This window comes from Oncorhynchus keta, unplaced genomic scaffold, assembly GCF_023373465.1.
Source record: "Oncorhynchus keta strain PuntledgeMale-10-30-2019 unplaced genomic scaffold, Oket_V2 Un_contig_2383_pilon_pilon, whole genome shotgun sequence".
Taxonomy (NCBI): Eukaryota; Metazoa; Chordata; class Actinopteri; order Salmoniformes; family Salmonidae; genus Oncorhynchus; species Oncorhynchus keta.
The window spans coordinates 533766-556601 of NW_026283598.1; the positions used below are offsets into that span (position 1 = coordinate 533766).

At 43.2% G+C, this 22836-nt stretch overlaps 1 protein-coding gene across 1 annotated transcript; it reads left to right on the plus strand.

The window, feature by feature from the left end:
• Positions 1-5121: 5121 nt before the first annotated feature.
• On the plus strand, positions 5122-21976 carry LOC127921856 (zinc finger protein 177-like). Its single transcript, XM_052505437.1, has 6 exons — positions 5122-5652; positions 6355-6452; positions 8072-8231; positions 8976-9084; positions 12232-12353; positions 21607-21976. The coding sequence occupies exons 1-6, from the start codon at positions 5412-5414 to the stop codon at positions 21939-21941; spliced, it is 1065 nt and encodes a 354-aa protein (XP_052361397.1). The 5' UTR covers positions 5122-5411; the 3' UTR covers positions 21942-21976.
• The last annotated feature ends 860 nt before the right edge of the window (positions 21977-22836 follow it).

Consider the following 22836-nt stretch of genomic DNA (forward strand, 5'->3'; position numbering starts at 1 on the left):
TTGTTAGCCTCGGCCTGATAGCCGGCCCGCTAGCCTTCTGCTAGCTTGTTAGCCTCGGCCTGATAGCCGGCCCGCTAGCCTTCTGCTAGCTTGCTACCCCCGGCCCAGCTAGCTGTCTGAATTTACGTATCCCCAGCCAGCCCAACCACTCACTGGACCCATATGTTCACGAGGCTACGCATGCCTCTCTCTAATATCAATATGCCTTGTCCATTACTGTCCTGGTTAGTGATTACTGTCTTATTTCACTGTAGAGCCTCTAGCCCTGCTCAATATGCCTTAACCAACCATGTTGTTCAACCTCCTACATATGAGATAACAAGACCTGGTTTAAACATCTCTAGAGACTATATCTCTCTCTTCATTACTCAATGCCAAGGTTTACCTCCAATGTACTCACATCCTACCTTACCTTTGTCTGTACACTATGCCTTGAATCTATGCTGTCGTGACCAGAAACCTGCTCCTTTTACTCTCTCTTCCATACGTGCTAGACGACCAGTTCTTATAGTCTTATCCTACTCCTCCTCTGTTCCTGTTATTTTGCTTATTTGCACCCCAGCATCTCTACCTGCACATTCATCTTCTGCCGATCTACCATTCCAGTGTTTAATTGCTATATTGTAATTACTTCGCCACCATGGCCTATTTATTTCCTTAACTTACCTCATTTGCACTCACTGTATATATACTTTTTGTTTTATTTTGTTCTACTGAATTATTGACTGTATGTTTTGTTTATTCCATGTGTAACTCTGTGTTGTTGTATGTGTCACATTGCTACGCTTTATCTTGACCAGGTCGCAGTTGCAAATGAGAATTCGTTCTCAACTAGTCTACCTGGTTAAATAAAGGTGAAATAAAAATAAATACATTTTAAAAAGCTGTACCAAACGGCTAGCGTTGTCCTGGTAACCATAAAGAGGGGACACAGACACATATCATTATGGATGCTGATGTCACTGTTGACATAAAGTGCTTTACAGAAACCCAGACCCAGATAGAGCAAGCTGTATGCTAGACCAGACCAAGCTGTATGCTAGACCAGACCAAGCTGTATGCTAGACCAGACCAAGCTGTATGCTAGACCAGACCAAGCTGTATGCTAGACCAGACCAAGCTGTATGCTAGGCCAGACCAAGCTGTATGCTAGATCAGACCAAGCTGTATGCTAGGCCAGACCAAGCTGTATGCTAGGCCAGACCAAGCTGTATGCTAGACCAGACCAAGCTGTATGCTAGGCCAGACCAAGCTGTATGCTAGACCAGACCAAGCTGTATGCTAGGTCAGACCAAGCTGTATGCTAGACCAGACCAAGCTGTATGCTAGGCCAGTCTGGTGTTCAGATCTGGAGAGACTCTCCTCTGCCTCGTCAGCATCAGGATGTTGTTGAGGCTCCCCAGAGGATCCACGAAAGTCATGTCTCTCTCCTGTGTGAACGAGAACATCAAACAGATGGTAAACTTATGACCATCTACTGCAATCACAGAGTCTTACAAGAGGCATGAATATGTATAAAAAAGTGCCTATAATGGCAACTTTCATCGTGATTTCCTCAAATATTGTTTGTGTTGCAAATGTAAAAAGGGTCTTTCCACGAAAAGGGTGTCTTTTACGTCCCTTTGACAATTTAAGTAGAAATTATGCACCAATGTTGAATTCTGAAAAGCCTGTTAGATGAAGTGCACTTTAATGTGGACTACATGGATATTTCAATAAATCTAATAGAAAAGTCAGAAAAATATATGTACCAAAGACGGATAGCACCGTTAACAATGTATTGAGTACTGAACAACATTTTAAATTGTAGAACTTCATTAGAATGCCCCTTTCAAACCCCACATTAGTTCAAGAAATGCATATTTAGTGCCCGTTTTTAAGTCAGTGCTCACTGGTCTTACTCGAAATCTTCAGCCTCAGGCTATTTAGGTGAGTGTTGCTGTTGCCACATGAAGCAGTGCCCACTTTGTTTAAGGACAGATAGGACGTGGACAGACAGGGCTCTACCTTTGTAGAGCACATGCCCCTTTGCCCTTACAGTCTCTGAAGTGACATGGACAGTTAGGAGGTGGACAGACAGGACTCTACCTTTGTAGAGCACATGCCCCTTTGCCCTTACAGTCTCTGAAGTGACATGGACAGTTAGGAGGTGGACAGACAGGACTCTACCTTTGTAGAGCACATGCCCCTTTGCCCTTCCAGTCTCTGAAGTGCCCTTTTGGGTGGTGGTTTAATCTGTATTCATTTTTGGTCATCAGTTATTCTACCTGACATGATGACTCCTTACTGTCCCCAGTCCACCTGACCGTGCTGCTGCTCCAGTTCCAACTGTTCTGCCTTATTATTATTCGACCATGCTGGTCATTTATGAACATTTGAACATCTTGGCCATGTTCTGTTATAATCTCCACCCGGCACAGCCAGAAGAGGACTGGCCACCCCACATAGCCTGGTTCCTCTCTAGGTTTCTTCCTAGGTTTTGGCCTTTCTAGGGAGTTTTTCCTAGCCACCGTGCTTCTACACCTGCATTGCTTGCTGTTTGGGGTTTTAGGCTGGGTTTCTGTACAGCACTTTGAGATATCAGCTGATGTACGAAGGGCTATATAAATAAATTTGATTTGATTTTGATTTGTTACTTTACCCTTTGCTCTCTGCGCCTGACTCCGCACCCACTACTCCTAGAAGTCGTAACACTTGTCACCTAAAACCCTCACACAGTTTTACAGATGCACCTGTCGGGCTGTATTACAATACAGGCCATAGAAAGTCGGTTGTTTAATCCACCAGAAAAGACAGAACAAATAATACTACAAAAATTCTGATTAAACTCAAATATACTAATTGATAAAAATAAATAAAAGTAAAACTGAATACATAATAATACATAAATCTTTGTAAATTATATCATAAATAGGACTGGTGGAGTTGTCACACATGCAGCTAACAAAAATATATGGAAATGTCTACACTACCCAAAATTACAACCAATTAATTGCAGCATTACCACAAAAATGGTGGCAAGGGGAAAAAGTAAGAAACTTGTCTGTCAGCCCTGCATTAAAGACAAAAATTGGTTAAAGAAAATTATGAATGACGCAAGATTCAAAACTTGGAACTTTTCAATTTGAATTATTATACAAAATTCTTGCAACCAATACAATGTTCTATATATGGGGGATACAATGAACCTCTCTGCAGATTTAGCTGCGAAGAGACAGAATCATTAGATCATTTGTTTTAGTACTGTAATTATGTAGCTTGTTTTTGGTCGCATGTCAAGGAATGGCAACATTTACCTGGAGCTAACTCTGCAGACAGCACTACTGGGGGATTTGAAAAGTCATAGACAATTGATCAATAATATAATAATACTTTTAGCAAACATGTTAATTTTTTATTTTTTATTTACTATCTGCAGCAACTATGAGAATATAAAGGCCAAATATATGGCAAATAGAACGGGGTGGTCTTCAGAGATAGATGGGAGAGGTTTAGGGTAACTGAAGGATAGGACTGGATGGTCTTCAGAGATAGATGGGAGAGGTTTAGGGTAACTGAAGGATAGGACTGGATGGTCTTCAGAGATAGATGGGAGAGGTTTAGGGTAACTGAAGGATAGGACTGGGTGGTCTTCAGAGATAGATGGGAGAGGTTTAGGGTAACTGAAGGATAGGACTGGATGGTCTTCAGAGATAGATGGGAGAGGTTTAGGGTAACTGAAGGATAGGACTGGATGGTCTTCAGAGATAGATGGGAGAGGTTTAGGGTAACTGAAGGATAGGACTGGATGGTCTTCAGAGATAGATGGGAGAGGTTTAGGGTAACTGAAGGATAGGACTGGATGGTCTTCAGAGATAGATGGGAGAGGTTTAGGGTAACTGAAGGATAAAACTGGATGGTCTTCAGAGATAGATGGGAGAGGTTTAGGGTACTAACTGAAGGATGGCAACATTTAGCTAACTGGATGGTGAAAAGTCTTCAGAGATAGATGGGAGAGGTTTAGGGTAACTGAAGGATAGGACTGGATGGTCTTCAGAGATAGATGGGAGAGGTTTAGGGTAACTGAAGGATAGGACTGGATGGTCTTCAGAGATAGAGAGGTTTGGGAGGATAGGACTGGATGGTCTTCAGAGATAGATGGGAGAGGGGTAACTGAAGGAGAGGACTGGATGGTCTTCAGAGATAGATGGGAGAGGTTTAGGGTAACTGAAGGATAAAACTGGATGGTCTTCAGAGATAGATGGGAGAGGTTTAGGGTAACTGAAGGAGAGGACTGGATGGTCTTCAGAGATAGATGGGAGAGGTTTAGGGTAACTGAAGGATAGGACTGGATGGTCTTCAGAGATAGATGGGAGAGGTTTAGGGTAACTGAAGGATAGGACTGGATGGTCTTCAGAGATAGATGGGAGAGGTTTAGGGTAACTGAAGGATAGGACTGGATGGTCTTCAGAGATAGATGGGAGAGGTTTAGGGTAACTGAAGGATAGGACTGGATGGTCTTCAGAGATAGATGGGAGAGGTTTAGGGTAACTGAAGGATAGGATTAAAAACAAACGAAATATAACTATTGTATAATACATTGTGTCTGTAAAATGTACATAGTATGTATGAGCTGGACGTAGAAGCCTAATAGTTGCTGTGCATTAGTTTCCATCAATCAGGGAAGGGGTGGTAGGGTTAGTGGAAAACAAAGGAAAATATATGTTTCTACATACAGTGCCTTTGGAAAGTATTCAGGTTTTTAGAAATTATTACAAATGTATATATATTTAAACAGAAATAACATATTTACATAAGTATTCAGACCCTTTGCTATGAGAATCGAAATTGAGCTCAGGTGCATCTTGTTTCCATTAATCATCCTTGAGATGAGGTGGAAGGAATTGTCCGTAATCCTGTCACCTAATCCTGCCTGATAGGCAGGCCAATCCTGGAGGAAAGTATTGGCTGTAAGAAGTAAGAACATAACATCTGGTTATTTTTAAATGACTTCTTATGACATTGCTTGCCAGACTGAACATTGTAATTCATATTTTTCCAATTTGCGTTACCCACTCCAGTCAGCAGATGGCGATATGAATTTTTCAGGTGATGCTTCTTGCGTGACGTATTATCTAGTGGACGGGCGGGAGACTTCTTCAACAGCGACAAAAGGTTCCTGGTTAACCCACGCGGTGCTTTGCTAACAAACCTAAAAATTGAAGCTCTTTAGACCTAATCTTGTGTATATTACTCTTAGTGTTTTGAACATAATTCTGTTTACCTATCTACTGGTTCATTTAAACGTAATTGGCTTGTTAAATTAGCAAATGTGTTACATTGATGCTGCACTAGGCTAATCTCCCGGACCATAAACTCACTGATCTCGACGGAGAAAGAAACTGGTGAAAGGAGGCAAAGAAGCTTGAAGAATGAAAGAAGAGGATGATATTACAGTGAAAGAAGAGGATGATATTACAGTGAAACAAGAGGATGATATTACAGTGAAACAAGAGGATGATATTACAGTGAAAGAGGAATATGGGAACGACGTTGTCAAAGTGGAAAAAGGGGTAGGAGCTTTCAGAATCAAAAAGGAGGAAGAACATTTTGAAGTAAAAGAGGAGGATTTCTCAATAAAAGAAGACGAGACCGAACATCCGATTACCACCAGTGAGTACTGTTTTATAAACAGGGGCATTATGCAGTTGTTGAAATTATGTATTTAAAAAAAGGCATTATACTGAAGTTCTGCACTTTAGTATGTTATTCAGTACTGTAGGAACTGTTTAAGGGGCAATCTGCCATCGGTACATATTTTTGGAACTTCAAAATGTGATTTTATTTAATTTTCCATGTGGTCTATATTAACGTGCACTTAATCTATTATTACAGGCTTTTAAAATATAATATACAGCGCATAATGTATACTTAAAATGCCGAAGGGATGCAAAAGGCTTCCATTTTGTGGAACGGCCCTTTAACATTTGCATCACAGTGGTGGGGGGGGGGTAGTATGCAATTGTCATACTTGAGTAAAAGTAAATATACCTCAATAGAAAATTACTCAAGTAAAAGTGAATCACCCAGTAAAATACTGCTTGAGTAAAAGTCTAAAATGTACTTAAAATATAAATAATTTCAAATTCCTTATATTAAGCAGACCAGATGGTGCCATTTTCTTGTTTTTAGTTTTTAATTACGGATAGCCAGGGAAACACTCCAACCCTCTGACAATCTACAATTGAAACGTGTGTTTGTTTGAGTCCGACAGATCGGAGGCAGTAATGATTTACCAGGGATGTTCTCTTGATTAGTGTGTGAATTGGACCATTTTCCTGTCCTGCTAAGCATTTGATGTTCTCGTTCACACAGGAGAGAGACATGACTATCGTGGATCCTCTGGGGAGCCTCAACAACCTCATGAAGCTGAAGAGGCAGAGAAGAGTCTCTCCACATCAGAACACCAGATGGTACAGCTTGGTCTGGTCTAGCATACAGCTTTGTCTGGTCTAGCATACAGCTTGGTCTGGTCTAGCATACAGCTTGGTCTGGTCTAGCATACAGCTTGGTCTGGTCTAGCATACAGCTTGGTCTGGTCTAGTATACAGCTTGGTCTGGTCTAGTATACAGCTTGGTCTGGTCTAGCATACAGCTTGGTCTGGCCTAGCATACAGCTTGGTCTGGTCTAGCATACAGGTTGGTCTGGTCTAGCATACAGCTTGGTCTGGTCTAGCATACAGCTTGGTCTGGTCTAGCATACAGCTTTGGTCTGGTCTAGCATACAGCTTTGGTCTGGTCTAGCATACAGCTTTGTCTGGTCTAGCATACAGCTTGGTCTGGTCTAGCATACAGCTTGGTCTGGTCTAGCATACAGCTTGGTCTGGTCTAGCATACAGCTTGGTCTGGTCTAGTATACAGCTTGGTCTGGTCTAGTATACAGCTTTGGTCTGGCCTAGCATACAGCTTGGTCTGGCCTAGCATACAGCTTGGTCTGGTCTAGCATACAGGTTGGTCTGGTCTAGCATACAGCTTGGTCTGGTCTAGCATACAGCTTGGTCTGGTCTAGCATACAGCTTTGGTCTGGTCTAGCATACAGCTTGGTCTGGTCTAGCATACAGCTTTGGTCTGGTCTAGCATACAGCTTTGGTCTGGTCTAGCATACAGCTTTGGTCTGGTCTAGCATACAGCTTGGTCTGGTCTAACATACAGCTTGGTCTGGTCTAACATACAGCTTGGTCTGGTCTAGCATACAGCTTTGGTCTGGTCTAGTATACAGCTTGGTCTGGACTAGCATACAGCTTGGTCTGGTCTAGCACACAGCTTGGTCTGGTCTAGCATACAGCTTGGTCTGGTCTAGCATACAGCTTGGTCTGGTCTAGCATACAGCTTGGTCTGGTCTAGCATACAGCTTGGTCTGGTCTAGCATACAGCTTGGTCTGGTCTAGCATACAGCTTGGTCTGGTCTAGCATACAGCTTGGTCTGGTCGAGCATACAGCTTGGTCTGGTCGAGCATACAGCTTAGTCTGGTCTAGCATACAGCTTGGTCTGGTCTAGCATACAGCTTGGTCTGGTCTAGCATACAGCTTGGTCTGGTCTAGCATACAGCTTGGTCTGGTCTAGCATACAGCTTGGTCTGGCCTAGCATACAGCTTGGTCTGGTCGAGCATACAGCTTGGTCTGGTCGAGCATACAGCTTGGTCTGGTCGAGCATACAGCTTGGTCTGGTCGAGCATACAGCTTGGTCTGGTCGAGCATACAGCTTGGTCTGGTCGAGCATACAGCTTGGTCTGGTCGAGCATACAGCTTGGTCTGGTCGAGCATACAGCTTGGTCTGGACTAGCATACAGCTTGGTCTGGACTAGCATACAGCTTGGTCTGGACTAGCATACAGCTTGGTCTGGACTAGCTAGCATACAGCTTGGTCTGGACTAGCATACAGCTTGGTCTGGACTAGCATACAGCTTGGTCTGGGCTAGCATACAGCTTGCTCTATTGTGGTCTGGGCTGGGTTTCTGTAAAGCACTATGTCAACAGTGACATCAGCATCCATAATTATATGTGTCTGTGTCCCCTCTTTATGGTTACCAGGACAACGCTAGCCGTTCCGTCCTCCCGGAGTCCCAGTGTCGTGCCTCTCCCGGGATGAAGAGGTTGTCTCTGCTGCTGGTGGACTGCAGGAAAGCAACAGAGCTGAGTGGAACTGTGAGAGGAGGAGGAGAGAAGACCGGATCAGATTTGACACATAAAAGTAAGTGCTGTTGTTTAGTTTGAACAAATACAATAGATCTGGTATCTGTTACCAGGACAACCAGCAGAGTTCTGTTAGTTGATATGAAGATGGACTGGTATCTGTTACCAGGACAACCAGCAGAGTTCTGTTAGTTGATATGAAGATGGACTGGTATCTGTTACCAGGACAACCAGCAGAGTTCTGTTAGTTGATATGAAGATGGACTGGTATCTGTTACCAGGACAACCAGCAGAGTTCTGTTAGTTGATATGAAGATGGACTGGTATCTGTTACCAGGACAACCAGCAGAGTTCTGTTATTTGATATGAAGATGGACTGGTATGTTACCAGGACAACCAGCAGAGTTCTGTTAGTTGATATGAAGACGGACTGGTATCTGTTACCAGGACAACCAGCAGAGTTCTGTTAGTTGATATGAAGACGGACTGGTATCTGTTACCAGGACAACCAGCAGAGTTCTGTTAGTTGATATGAAGATGGACTGGTATCTTTTACCAGTGGGGCTCTTCCCCGACTAATAAAAATCTTGTTTGACTTTAGTCACCTGTTCTTTTGACCAATCGATTGGTACACATTTTAAAGGTGTATTTCTATATATACAGTACTGTTGAAAAGTTTGGGGTCACAAATGTCCTTGTTTGTGAAAGAAAAGCACATTTGTTCTCAAATCTGAAATAGTTAAACATGGCTACTAAGAGTGGAAAAGCGAAAAGTATAAACATGTTGATGATATTATTGCAGAAATTGAGAGTGACATAGAAGGAATGGATGAGGACTCTGTGAGTGATCTGAGTTTGGATTCCAGCGCGGATGACATGTTTTTGGAAGAAGAAGATCCACTTTTCGATCAGTAAGTAAAACATGTTTTTGTTTCTCATGCTAATGCAGTTGTTTAAATGGTTTCATATTAATTTGAGATTTTTTTTATTGATTCATATACAGTGGGGAGAACAAGTATTGATACACTGCCGATTTTGCAGGTTTTCCTACTTACAAAGCACGTAGAGGTCTGTAATTTTTATCATAGGTACACTTCAACTGTGAGAGACGGAATCTAAAACAAAAATCCAGAAAATCACGTTGTTTGATTTTTAAGTAATTAATTAGCATTTTATTGCATGATATTAGTACATGATCACCAACCAAAACAGATGAGAGGCCTGTAATTACAGGCTATGACAGACACTACACACTACAACTATGACAGACACTACACACTACAACTATGACAGACACTACACACTACTACTATGACAGACACTACAACTATGACAGACACTACACACTACTACTATGACAGACACTACAACTATGACAGACACTACACACTACTACTATGACAGACACTACACACTACAACTATGACAGACACTACACACTACAACTATGACAGACACTACAACTATGACAGACACTACACACTACTACTATGACAGACACTACACACTACAACTATGACAGACACTACAACTATGACAGACACTACACACTACAACTATGACAGACACTACACACTACAACTATGACAGACACTACACACTACAACTATGACAGACACTACACACTACAACTATGACAGACACTACACACTACAACTATGACAGACACTACACACTACAACTATGACAGACACTACAACTATGACAGACACTACAACTATGACAGACACTACAACTATGACAGACACTACAACTATGACAGACACTACAACTATGACAGACACTACAACTATGACAGACACTACAACTATGACAGACACTACAACTATGACAGACACTACAACTATGACAGACACTATGACAGACACTACAACATGACAGACACTACAACTATGACAGACACTACAACTATGACAGTCACTACACACTATGACAGACACTACACACTATGACAGACACTACACACTGACAGACACTACACACTATGACAGACACTACACACTATGACAGACACTACACACTATGACAGACACTACACACTATGACAGACACTACACACTACAACTATGACAGACACTACACACTACAACTATGACAGACACTACACACTACAACTATGACAGTCACTACACACTATGACAGACACTACACACTATGACAGACACTACACACTATGACAGACACTACACACTATGACAGACACTACACACTACAACTATGACAGACACTACAACTATGACAGACACTACAACTATGACAGACACTACAACTATGACAGACACTACAACTATGACAGTCACTACACACTATGACAGACACTACAACTATGACAGACACTACACACTATGACAGTCACTACACACTATGACAGACACTACAACTATGACAGACACTACACACTATGACAGACACTACACACTACAACTATGACAGACACTACACACTACAACTATGACAGTCACTACACACTATGACAGACACTACAACTATGACAGACACTACAACTATGACAGACACTACAACTATGACAGACACTACAACTATGACAGACACTACAACTATGACAGACACTACAACTATGACAGACACTACACACTACAACTATGACAGACACTACAACTATGACAGACACTACAACTATGACAGTCACTACACACTATGACAGACACTACACACTATGACAGACACTACACACTATGACAGACACTACACACTATGACAGACACTACACACTATGACAGACACTACACACTATGACAGACACTACACACTATGACAGACACTACACACTACAACTATGACAGACACTACACACTACAACTATGACAGTCACTACACACTATGACAGACACTACACACTATGACAGACACTACACACTATGACAGACACTACACACTATGACAGACACTACAACTATGACAGACACTACACACTACACTATGACAGACACTACAACTATGACAGACACTACAACTATGACAGACACTACAACTATGACAGACACTACAACTATGACAGTCACTACACACTATGACAGTCACTACACACTATGACAGACACTACAACTATGACAGACACTACAACTATGACAGACACTACACACTATGACAGTCACTACACACTATGACAGACACTACACACTATGACAGACACTACACACTATGACAGACACTACACACTATGACAGACACTACACACTACAACTATGACAGACACTACACACTGACAACTGACAGACACTAGACAGACACTACACACTATGACAGACACTACACACTATGACAGACACTACACACTATGACAGACACTACACACTATGACAGACACTACACACTATGACAGTCACTACACACTATGACAGTCACTACACACTATGACAGTCACTACACACTACAACTATGACAGTCACTACACACTACAACTATGACAGACACTACACACTACAACTATGACAGACACTACACACTACAACTATGACAGACACTACACACTACAACTATGACAGACACTACACTACACTATGACAGACACTACACACTACAACTATGACAGACACACACACACTATGACAGACACTACACACTATGACAGTCACTACACACTATGACAGTCACTACACACTATGACAGTCACTACACACTATGACAGACACTACACACTATGACAGTCACTACACACTATGACAGACACTGACAGACACACTACAACTATGACAGACACTACACACTACAACTATGACAGACACTACACACTACAACTATGACAGACACTACAACTATGACAGACACTACAACTATGACAGACACTACAACTATGACAGACACTACAACTATGACAGACACTACAACTATGACAGACACTACAACTATGACAGACACTACAACTATGACAGACACTACAACTATGACAGACACTACACACTACAACTATGACAGTCACTACAACTATGACAGTCACTACACTGAGAGTCACTCAACTGAGACTGCTCTTCTCTGTATCACGGAGGCGCTCCGCACTGCTAAAGCTAACTCTCTCTCCTCTGCTCTCATCCTTCTAGACCTATCGGCTGCCTTCGATACTGTGAACCATCAGATCCTCCTCTCCACCCTCTCCGAGTTGGGCATCTCCGGCGCGGCCCACGCTTGGATTGCGTCCTGCCTGACAGGTCGCTCCTACCAGGTGGCGTGGCGAGAATCTGTCTCCTCACCACGCGCTCTCACCACTGGTGTCCCCCAGGGCTCTGTTCTAGGCCCTCTCTTACACACTATGACAGTCACTACACACTATGACAGTCACTACACACTATGACAGACACTACACACTACAACTATGACAGACACTACACACTACAACTATGACAGACACTACACACTACAACTATGACAGACACTACACACTACAACTATGACAGACACTACAACTATGACAGACACTACAACTATGACAGACACTACAACTATGACAGACACTACAATTATGACAGACACTACAACTATGACAGACACTACAACTATGACAGACACTACAACTATGACAGACACTACAACTATGACAGACACTACAACTATGACAGTCACTACACACTATGACAGTCACTACACACTATGACAGACACTACAACTATGACAGACACTACACACTATGACAGTCACTACACACTATGACAGACACTACAACTATGACAGACACTACACACTATGACAGACACTACACACTACAACTATGACAGACACTACACACTACAACTATGACAGACACTACACACTACAACTATGACAGACACTACACACTACAACTATGACAGACACTACACACTATGACAGACACTACACACTATGACAGACACTACACACTATGACAGTCACTACACACTATGACAGACACTACACACTGACAGACACTACACACTGACAGACACACACTACAACTATGACAGACACTACACACTATGACAGACACTACAACTATGACAGACACTACAACTATGACAGACACTACAACTATGACAGACACTACAACTATGACAGACACTACAACTATGACAGACACTACACACTATGACAGACACTACAACTATGACAGTCACTACACACTACAACTATGACAGACACTACACACTATGACAGACACTACAACTATGACAGACACTACACACTACAACTATGACAGACACTACACACTACAACTATGACAGACACTACACACTACAACTATGACAGTCACTACACACTACAACTATGACAGTCACTACACACTATGACAGACACTACACACTACAACTATGACAGACACTACACACTACAACTATGACAGACACTACACACTACAACTATGACAGTCACTACACACTATGACAGACACTACACACTACAACTATGACAGACACTACACACTATGACAGACACTACACACTACAACTATGACAGACAAAATGAGAAAAATCCAGAAAATCACATTGTAGGATTTTTAATGAATTTATTTGCAAATTATGGTGGAAAATACGTTTTGCCTCATTTTTAAGCGGGAGAACTTGCACAATTGGTGGCTGACTAAATACTTTTATTGCCCCACAATGTAACTCAAATCAAATCAAACTGTCCACTTAGGAAGCAACACTGATTGACAATACATTTCACATGCTGTTGTGCAAATCGAATAGACAACAGGTGGAAATTATAGGCAATTAGCAAGACACTCCCAATAAAGGAGTGGTTCTGCAGGTGGGGGCCACAGACCACTTCTCAGTTCCTATGCTTTCTGGCTGATGTTTTGGTCACTTTTGAATGCTGGCGGTGTTGGCTAGTCATTGTGAGCGAGGTCTGTTTGTATGTATGAGAACGACCCATAGCCTGTGTGTGTGTGTGTGTGTATATATACACACATACATATATGTATAAATTAATTGTATGGTGTAGAATGTAGGCAAACACAGACAAGCCCACAACAAAGTGAAATGGAACAGCACTTTATGTTCCCTGTACTCATAATATATATATATATATAATGTGTGTGTTTATTATACCTGTTGGTGCAGGGCTCATATGTGAAACTATTCTAACTGAACATTTTCTTTCACAGTGGCACTGACCCCGACTGGGAGCCCCCAGTGCCAATTTGTCCATCCCCCTCTGAAGCTGGTTCATCCAGCTGTACCCCTGCTGTCTCTGGCTCCACACCTCCCGGGCCGTCTAGAGGACCGACAAAGAAGAGGAAGAGGGGAAGTGTGCCATCCGCTAACAGAGGGACAGAATGGCGTTGGCACACCGTCCTAGAAGACGATGTGGAGCCACCCAACCAACCTTTAGGCCGAAAAGGAAGCCAGGACCTCAGCTAAACATGACTGCTACGTACAGCCCCTTCAGCTTTTTCAGCTGTTCTTCACCCAACTGTAGAGTCGCCGTGTCCAACACGAATAAGAATGGGAAGAAGCAAGCAGGCAAAACGGCAGCATGGAAGCCCATATCCACGGCAGACTTTTTCTGCTACCTTTCTCTGGTCATCTACATGGGGCTGGTGAGGCTGAAAAGCCTGAAGGGCTACTGGAAAACGTCATCCCTCTACCAACTGCCTTTCCCCTCGTCTGTTATGTCCCAAAAAGGTTTCTGGATCTCTCCCAGGCACTTCACATCAGTGACCCAAAGGTTGATGAAGAGAATGAGAAGAAGAGAGGCACAGCGAGGTTTGATACACTGTGCAAAATCAAACCTCTCTACCACAGCATTGTTGAGGCCTGCAAGACGTACTTTCAGCCAGCCCAGAACGTGTCAATCAAAGAGAGGATGGTGGCCTCAAAGGACAGCATTGGCCTCCAACAGTACATGAGAAACAAACCAACCAAGTGCGGTCTCAAGCTGTTTGTGTTGGCTGATTCTGAGTGTGCCTACACTTGCAATTTCTTTGTCTACGAGGGGAAGAACAGTTTTGCTACCGGTAAGGAACTCAGCTATGCCTCTGTAATGGTGTTATTGGATTTTCAACTGCTGGGGAAGGGCTACAAACTGTTTGTGGATAACTTCTACACAAGCCCTGCCCTGTTTGCAGACCTGAGGAAGCTGGGAGTGTGGGCTTGTGGCACCATTCGTACCACCAGGGTGGGCTTCCCGAAGACGAAGGTGGACGACATGCCCAAGCGGGCTGAGCGGGGGACCATGCGATGGATCCGTGAAGATGGCCTGCTGTTTGTGAAGTGGATGGACGCCAGAGAGGTGGTGATGTGCTCCACTATCCACAAGTCCTTCAGTGGGGATCATGTTGTCAAACGTGTGAAGGACGCTACTGGGGCATGGGCCACAAAAAGTGTCCCCATTCCTGCAGCCATCAAGGACTACAACCAGAGCAGAGGAGGTGTAGACTTGTCAGACGCTCTTATAGGGTACTACAATGTTCTCCATGAGACAAAGAAATGGTACAAGACATTGTTTTACCATTTCATTGACATTGCTGTGGTGAATGCATTCATCTACACAAGGAAAATGGCGAAGAGCTGTGGAAAGCCCTTCCTCTCAGCAGAAAGCCTTCAGAGAGCAGCTCATCCAAGGAGGAGCTTGCTGGCTACAGCAAGTCCACTGCATCACATTCTGCCTCCAGTGGTGTTCATATACCACAGTTCATTACTGCAGGCGTGACTGTACCTCAGAGGCAAAGGGACGGAGCATGGAGGCGTTGTTGTGTTCTTTGTCGCATGAAGTCCCCATCATCTGCACCAGTTGTTCAGTTTGCCTCTGCCTTGTAGCAGAAAGAGACTGCTTTGGGACATGGCACAGGCAGCAAAATATTCTGTTCTAATATTAAAAATTTTAAAATTGTGTGTTAGAATATATTTTTGATAAGTTGTATATAGTTATAGGTCATTTTCACCAGTTTCGCATCCACTTGGGTACATTTGGGCAACTGTGAGGACACCTGGGTGACTTCATGCTAAATAATATAATAATAATAATAATATATGCCATTTGCTTTTATCCAAAGCGACTTACAGTCATCTGTGCCTGCTCGCCATTCCGTATGGGTGGTCCCTGAGGAATCGAGTTCCCACTAGTACAAAACGCCATGCTCTACCAACTGGCCACAGTTGTCAAACTCACCCATTCCTGAAGTTTTCAGTCTGAAACTGCACACCCACAGTTGCCCTCTTGTGTTATCCATCTAAATTATCTCCAGCATCCTATCTGACTGTGTCTATTCCAGTACATATGAAAGATGATACAACAATAAAAAACAGAAAGTGTGCTTTTTCTTTCTCTTTTCAGATCTACTGTGTTATATTCTCCTACATTCAATTAACATTTCCACAAACTTCAGAATTTTTCCATTCAAATGATACCAAGAATATGCATATCCTTGCCTCTGGGGCTGAGCTACAGGCAGTTAGATGTGGGTATGTACAGGCAGTTAGATGAGGGTATGTCTTCTGCCTCTGGGGCTGAGCTACAGGCAGGCAGTTAGATGAGGTATCCCCTCTTCTCTAGACCATTTCCGGGAGACCTTCTCCCTTACCTCACCTCGCTCATCAACTCATCCCTGACCGCTGGCTACGCCCCTTCCGTCTTCAAGAGCGAGAGTTGCACCCCTTCTGAAAAAAACCTACACTCGATCCCTCCGATGTCAACAACTACATTTACATTACATTTAAGCCATTTAGCAGACGCTCTTATCCAGAGCGACTTACAAATTGGTGCATTCACCTTATGACATCCAGTGGAACAGTCACTTTACAATAGTGCATCTAAATCTTAAAGGGGGGGGATACTTATCCTATCCTAGGTATTCCTTAAAGAGGTGGGGTTTCAGGTGTCTCTCCGGAAGGTGGTGATTGACTCCGCTGTCCTGGCGTCGTGCGGGAGTTTGTTCCACCATTGGGGGCCAGAGCAGCGAACAGCTTTGACTGGGCTGAGCGGGAGACCAGTATCCCTTCTTTCTTTCTCTCAAACTCTTGAACGTGCCGTCCTTGGCCAGCTCTCCCGCTATCTCTCTCTGAATGACCTTCTTGATCCAAATCAGTCAGGTTTCAAGACTAGTCATTCAACTGAGACTGCTCTTTCTGTATCACCAAGGGCGCTCCACACTGCTAAAGCTAACTCTCTCTCCTCTGCTCTCATCCTTCTAGACCTATCGGCTGCCTTCGATACTGTGAACCATCAGATCCTCCTCTCCACCCTCTCCGAGTTGGGCATCTCCGGCGCGGCCCACGCTTGGATTGCGTCCTACCTGACAGGTCGCTCCTACCAGGTGGCGTGGCGAGAATCTGTCTCCTCACCACGCGCTCTCACCACTGGTGTCCCCAGGCTCTGTTCTAGGCCCTCTCCTATTCTCGCTATACACCAAGTCACTTGGCTCTGTCATAACCTCACATGGTCTCTCCTATCATTGCTATGCAGACGACACACAATTAATCTTCTCCTTTCCCCTTTCTGATGACCAGGTGGCGAACCGCATCTCTGCATGTCTGGCAGACATATCAGTGTGGATGACGGATCACCACCTCAAGCTGAACCTCGGCAAGACGGAGCTGCTCTTCCTCCCGGGAAGGACTGCCCGTTCCATGATCTCGACATCACGGTTGACAACTCCATTGTGTCCTCCTCCCAGAGCGCTAAGAACCTTGGCGTGATCCTGGACAACACCCTGTCGTTCTCAACTAACATCAAGGCGGTGGCCCGTTCCTGTAGGTTCATGCTCTACAACATCTGCAGAGTACGACCACACAGGAAGCGGCGCAGGTCCTAATCCAGGCACTTGTCATCTCCGTCTGGATTACTGCAACCGCTGTTGGCTGGGCTCCCCTGCCTGTGCCATTAAACCCCTACAACTCATCTCCAGAACGCCGCAGCCCGTCTGGTGTTCAACCTTCCCAAGATTCTCTCACGTCACCCCGCTCCTCAAAACCTCTCCACTGGCTTCCAGTTGAAGCCGCATCCGCTGCCAAGACCATGGTGCTGCCGGAGCTGTGAGGGAACGCACCTCAGTACCTCCAGGCTCTGATCAGGCCCTACACTCCAAAACAAGGGCAACTCGTTCATCCACCTCTGGCCTGCTCGCCTCCCTACCACTGAGGAAGTACAGTTCCCGCTCAGTCCAGTCAAAACTGTTCGCTGCTCTGGCCCCCAATGGTGGATCAAACTCCCTCACGACGCCAGGACAGCGGAGTCAATCACCACCTTCTGAGACACTTGAAACCCCACCTCTTTAAGGAATACCTAGGATAGAAGGCAATCCTTCACCCCCCCTTTAAGATTTAGATGCACTATTGTAAAGTGACTGTTCTACTGGATGTCATAAGGTAGAATGCACCAATTTGTAAGTCGCTCTGGATAACAGCGTCTGCTAAATGACTTAAATGTAAAATGTAATGTAATGTATGTCTTCTGGGGCTGAGCTACAGGCCAGTTAGATGAGGGATGATGTCTTCTGCCCCTGGGGCTGGGAGCTACAGGCAGTTAGATGAGGATGTCTTCTGCCTCTGGGGCTGAGGGATTTGAGGGTATGTCTTCTGCCTCGGGCTGAGCTACAGGCAGTTAGATGAGGGTATGAGGGTAGCTACAGGCAGTTAGATGAGGTATGTCTTCTGCCTCTGGGGCTGAGGCAGTTAGATTTGGTATGTCTTCTGCCTCTGGGGCTGATTGCAGGCAGTTAGATGAGGGTATGTCTTCTGCCTCTGGGGCTGAGCTACAGTTAGATGAGGCAGGCAGTTAGATGAGGGTATGTCTTCTGCCTCTATGAGCTCTTCTGAGGGCATGTCTTCTGGCAGATTGAGCAAAGGGATGTCTTCAGCCAAGGTTAATGATAGTAACATGTTAGCTAAATTGGATGAGGGTACCCAATTCTGAGGACTTCAGAACTCCAGTCTGGGGCTGACTGTTAGATAGGGCATGTCAGCTGAGAAAAGGATGCAGCTACCGATGGCTGATCAGGACTTAACTCCAGTCTTGACTGTATAATGAAGAAGACCTGACTAGCTGTTGTTGTTGAAGAAGACTAATTCAGACTTAACTCCAGTCTTGACCGATAGGGGAGATGACTGTTATATCGAAAAAGCGAGAGGAGGAAATCATCTGGGCCCTGTCAAAGTTATCTTAAGCATGCCTAGGCATGGTTCTACAGATGAAGATAGCCGTGAAATGTTTTTGGGAAACTGGGGCCTGAAAACACTCTCACAAAGAAAATGTCCTGAAAAACAGAGGCATGTTGCAAAGCCAGAACTGGATGTGTGGTTTTAAAATGAAAATCTACAAAGCTTTTAAATTATTTATTGATAGCCATTGATTTTTGAAGATTATAAACTGTGTGGTTCCCGCCCTGAATGCTGATTGGCTGACAGCCATGGTATATCAGACCGTATACCACGAGTATGACAACTTTTTACTGTTCTAATTACCTTGGTAACCAGTTTATATAGATAAGGCACGTCAAGGGTTTGTGGTGGATGGAAACCAACACAGTAGTGGAATTACAGCTTTGTTATTGGTTGAACTGCAGATTGGTTGAAACGATGTAAATGTAAACCAACACTGTGTAGCCTCAAAACGTGGTTAAAACTAGAATGTTGATATTGTGGATGGGATTTTTAGAGTAGTTACATTTCTCCAGCCACATCCATCATCATCTTATTACCTAAACAGTGGTGGAATGTGGAATTACATCATCACATTGTTACATCATAAACGTTTATGAAGTGGCGGAATGACGCTTTATTGTTTGAGCTGCAGATTGGTTGGTTGATTTGATTGTGGCTTTTGGGGGGCAGAGTGACATCTTTATTATTGAACTTCTACAGGAAAAACTGTCCCAAAGTCTGGACAGTTGCTGCATCCCAGAGATAAAAATGTAGCGTACTTTTGTTTTTATATCCAGTGTTTTGCATTAATTCCAGACTCTTTCAACTTTGCAACAAAACAATTTATGAAATCTAAATCGGCAAAACGTTGTTTAACCCGGGTCAAGTTTGGTTTCTGTGCCTGTTCTCCCAGACACTCTAGAAGACAACCAAACCTGTTTCATCATTCTACATTACATATTGGCTATGCAACATGTCAATTATACCCACGAAGGTCAACCACCATTACTCACCAATGAGACGAGCGGTGTTCACTTGATTGACAGCGCGGTTATTAGTTCTGAATATTTTTATATATTTTTGCGGTTGTCATAGGCAACTGTTGTTTTTGTTTTGATTATTACTTGAAACAGTCGCTAAGGTAATATCTTGGGGCGGCAGGGTAGCCTAGTGGTTAGAGCGTTGGACTAGTAACCGAAAGGTTGCAAGTTCAAATCCCTGAGCTGACAAACTACAAATCTGTCGTTCTTCCCTTGAACAGGCAGTTAACCCACTGTTCCTAGGCCGTCATTGAAAATAAGAATTTGTTCTTAACAGACTTGCCTAGTTAAATAAATAAATCTTGTATATTTGCAAAATACTTTATTCTTGATACTGATAAACACCATTAACTACTTTCTGAAAACATAAACTCAGTTGTTGAACTGATAAGATTAAAAGGGAAATCTGCAGTTATTTTTAAAATGATTTTTATTAGCTTGAATGCTAAACACTCATTGATAGGCTGGTTGCAAAGCCAAAGAGCATTTTTACTGGTTGAAGTATTTTTTAAAAGTATAAATCACATTTTATTTGTCACATACACATGGTTAGCAGATGTTAATACGAGTGTAGCGAAATGCTTGTGCTTCTAGTTCCGACAAAGCGGTTGATTTGTGACAATGACACAAACATTATATTTTGCAGGACATTATAACGAGCCTTACGATTATAATCCCAACGTTAAATGCTCTCATAAGCAACCTGGAAATGGAGGCTAATTTTGCAGCCGACGATCTTGAGCTGATAATGTGTAGTAACATTCAGAATACATTTAAAAACTCAAATCTTCACTCACCATTTTTGCTCCAGGCAGATATATTACATAATTAGTGGTTTCCTCATTAGCAGATATACTACATCCATAACCAGTGGTTTCCTCATTACCAGATATACTACATCCATAACTAGTGGGGAAACACCGTGCACCTGGCAACCTTGGTTAGCGTGCACTGCGCCCGGCCCGCCACAGGAGTCGCTGGTGCGCGATTAGACAAGGATATCCCTACCGGCCAAACCCTCCCTAACCCGGACGACGCTAGGCCAATTGTGCATCGCCCCATGGACCTCCCGGTCACGGCCAGCTGCGACAAATATGGCTATTTTTGATCACTTGACTGTCTTAAGACAATAGTCAATTAAGTTTGTAAAAGCATTTAAACATTCATTACAGACATCAATTGTTGTACAACATCCTGGGCATCACCTTTTAGCTGAAAATAGAATTCACCCATGTCATAATGATAGTTTAACCAGGTTTCTAGGTAAATGGGTATTTCTATAGTGGATTTCTGCTGTTGTGGGCCTTTAACCATCTGTCTGACTTTGTTGTTCACACAGGAGAGAGACGTGACTATCGTGGATCCTCTGGGGAGCCTCAACAGCATGATGCTGAAGAGACAGAGGAGAGTCTCTCTACATCAGAACACCTCAAACACCAGCGGAGACACACAGGAAAGAAACCTCACCGCTGCTCTGACTGTGGGAAGAGATTCCCCTCTTCAGCTGACCTTAAAAGACATCTGAGAATCCACACGGGAGAGAAACCTAATAGTTGTGATCAATGTGGGAAGAGTTTTAGTGTTACAAGCAGCCTGAAAAGCACACCAGAGAACACACACAGGAGAGAAACCTTACAGCTGTTATCAATGTGGGAAGAGTTTTGTTACATCTAGCAGTCTGACTATGCACCAGCGAACACACACAGGAGAGAAACCTTACCACTGCTCTCACTGTGGAAAGAGTTTTGTTATCTCAGGAAATTTAACATCACACCAGAGAACACACACAGGAGAGAAGCCTTATAGCTGTAATCAATGTGGGAAGAATTTTTCTCACTCAGGCAACCTGATAGCACACCTGAGAATACACACTGGAGAGAAACCTCATTGCTGCTCTGACTGTGGGCAGAGATTCATCTTTTTAGCAGATTTTAAAATACATCAGCGAATCCACACGGGAGAAAAACCTTACCACTGCTGAATGTGGAAAGAGTTTTGTTTCATCAAAAAATTTAAAATCACACCAGAGAACACACACAGGAGAGAAACCTTACAGCTGTTATCAATGTGGGAAGAGTTTTGTTACATCTAGCAGTCTGACTATGCACCAGCGAACACACACAGGAGAGAAACCTCATAGCTGTAGTCAATGTGGGAAGAGTTACTCTGGTAAAAGATCTCTGATTAAACATCAGAAAATACATGAAGGAGTTGTTTCATGATATCAATGAAATGATGTCACAGTGTAGAATGTTTTAACATTGTAGTAGGAGTATTTTAATGATGTCACAATGTAGAATGTTTTAACATTGTAGTAGGAGTATTTTAATGATGTCACAATGTAGAATGTTTTAACATTGTAGTAGGAGTATTTTAATGATGTCACAATGTGGAATGTTTTAACATTGTAGTAGGAGTATTTTAATGATGTTCTGTTGATTTAAGTGTCATGTGGATATGAACCTCAGGGGAAAAAATCCAGGCTCTGTATTGAAAGATTATTATTTAACCAAAAAAGTGTTGTGTTACACTTACCTCGTTGGCAACCCACTTGAATTAAAATTGTTAT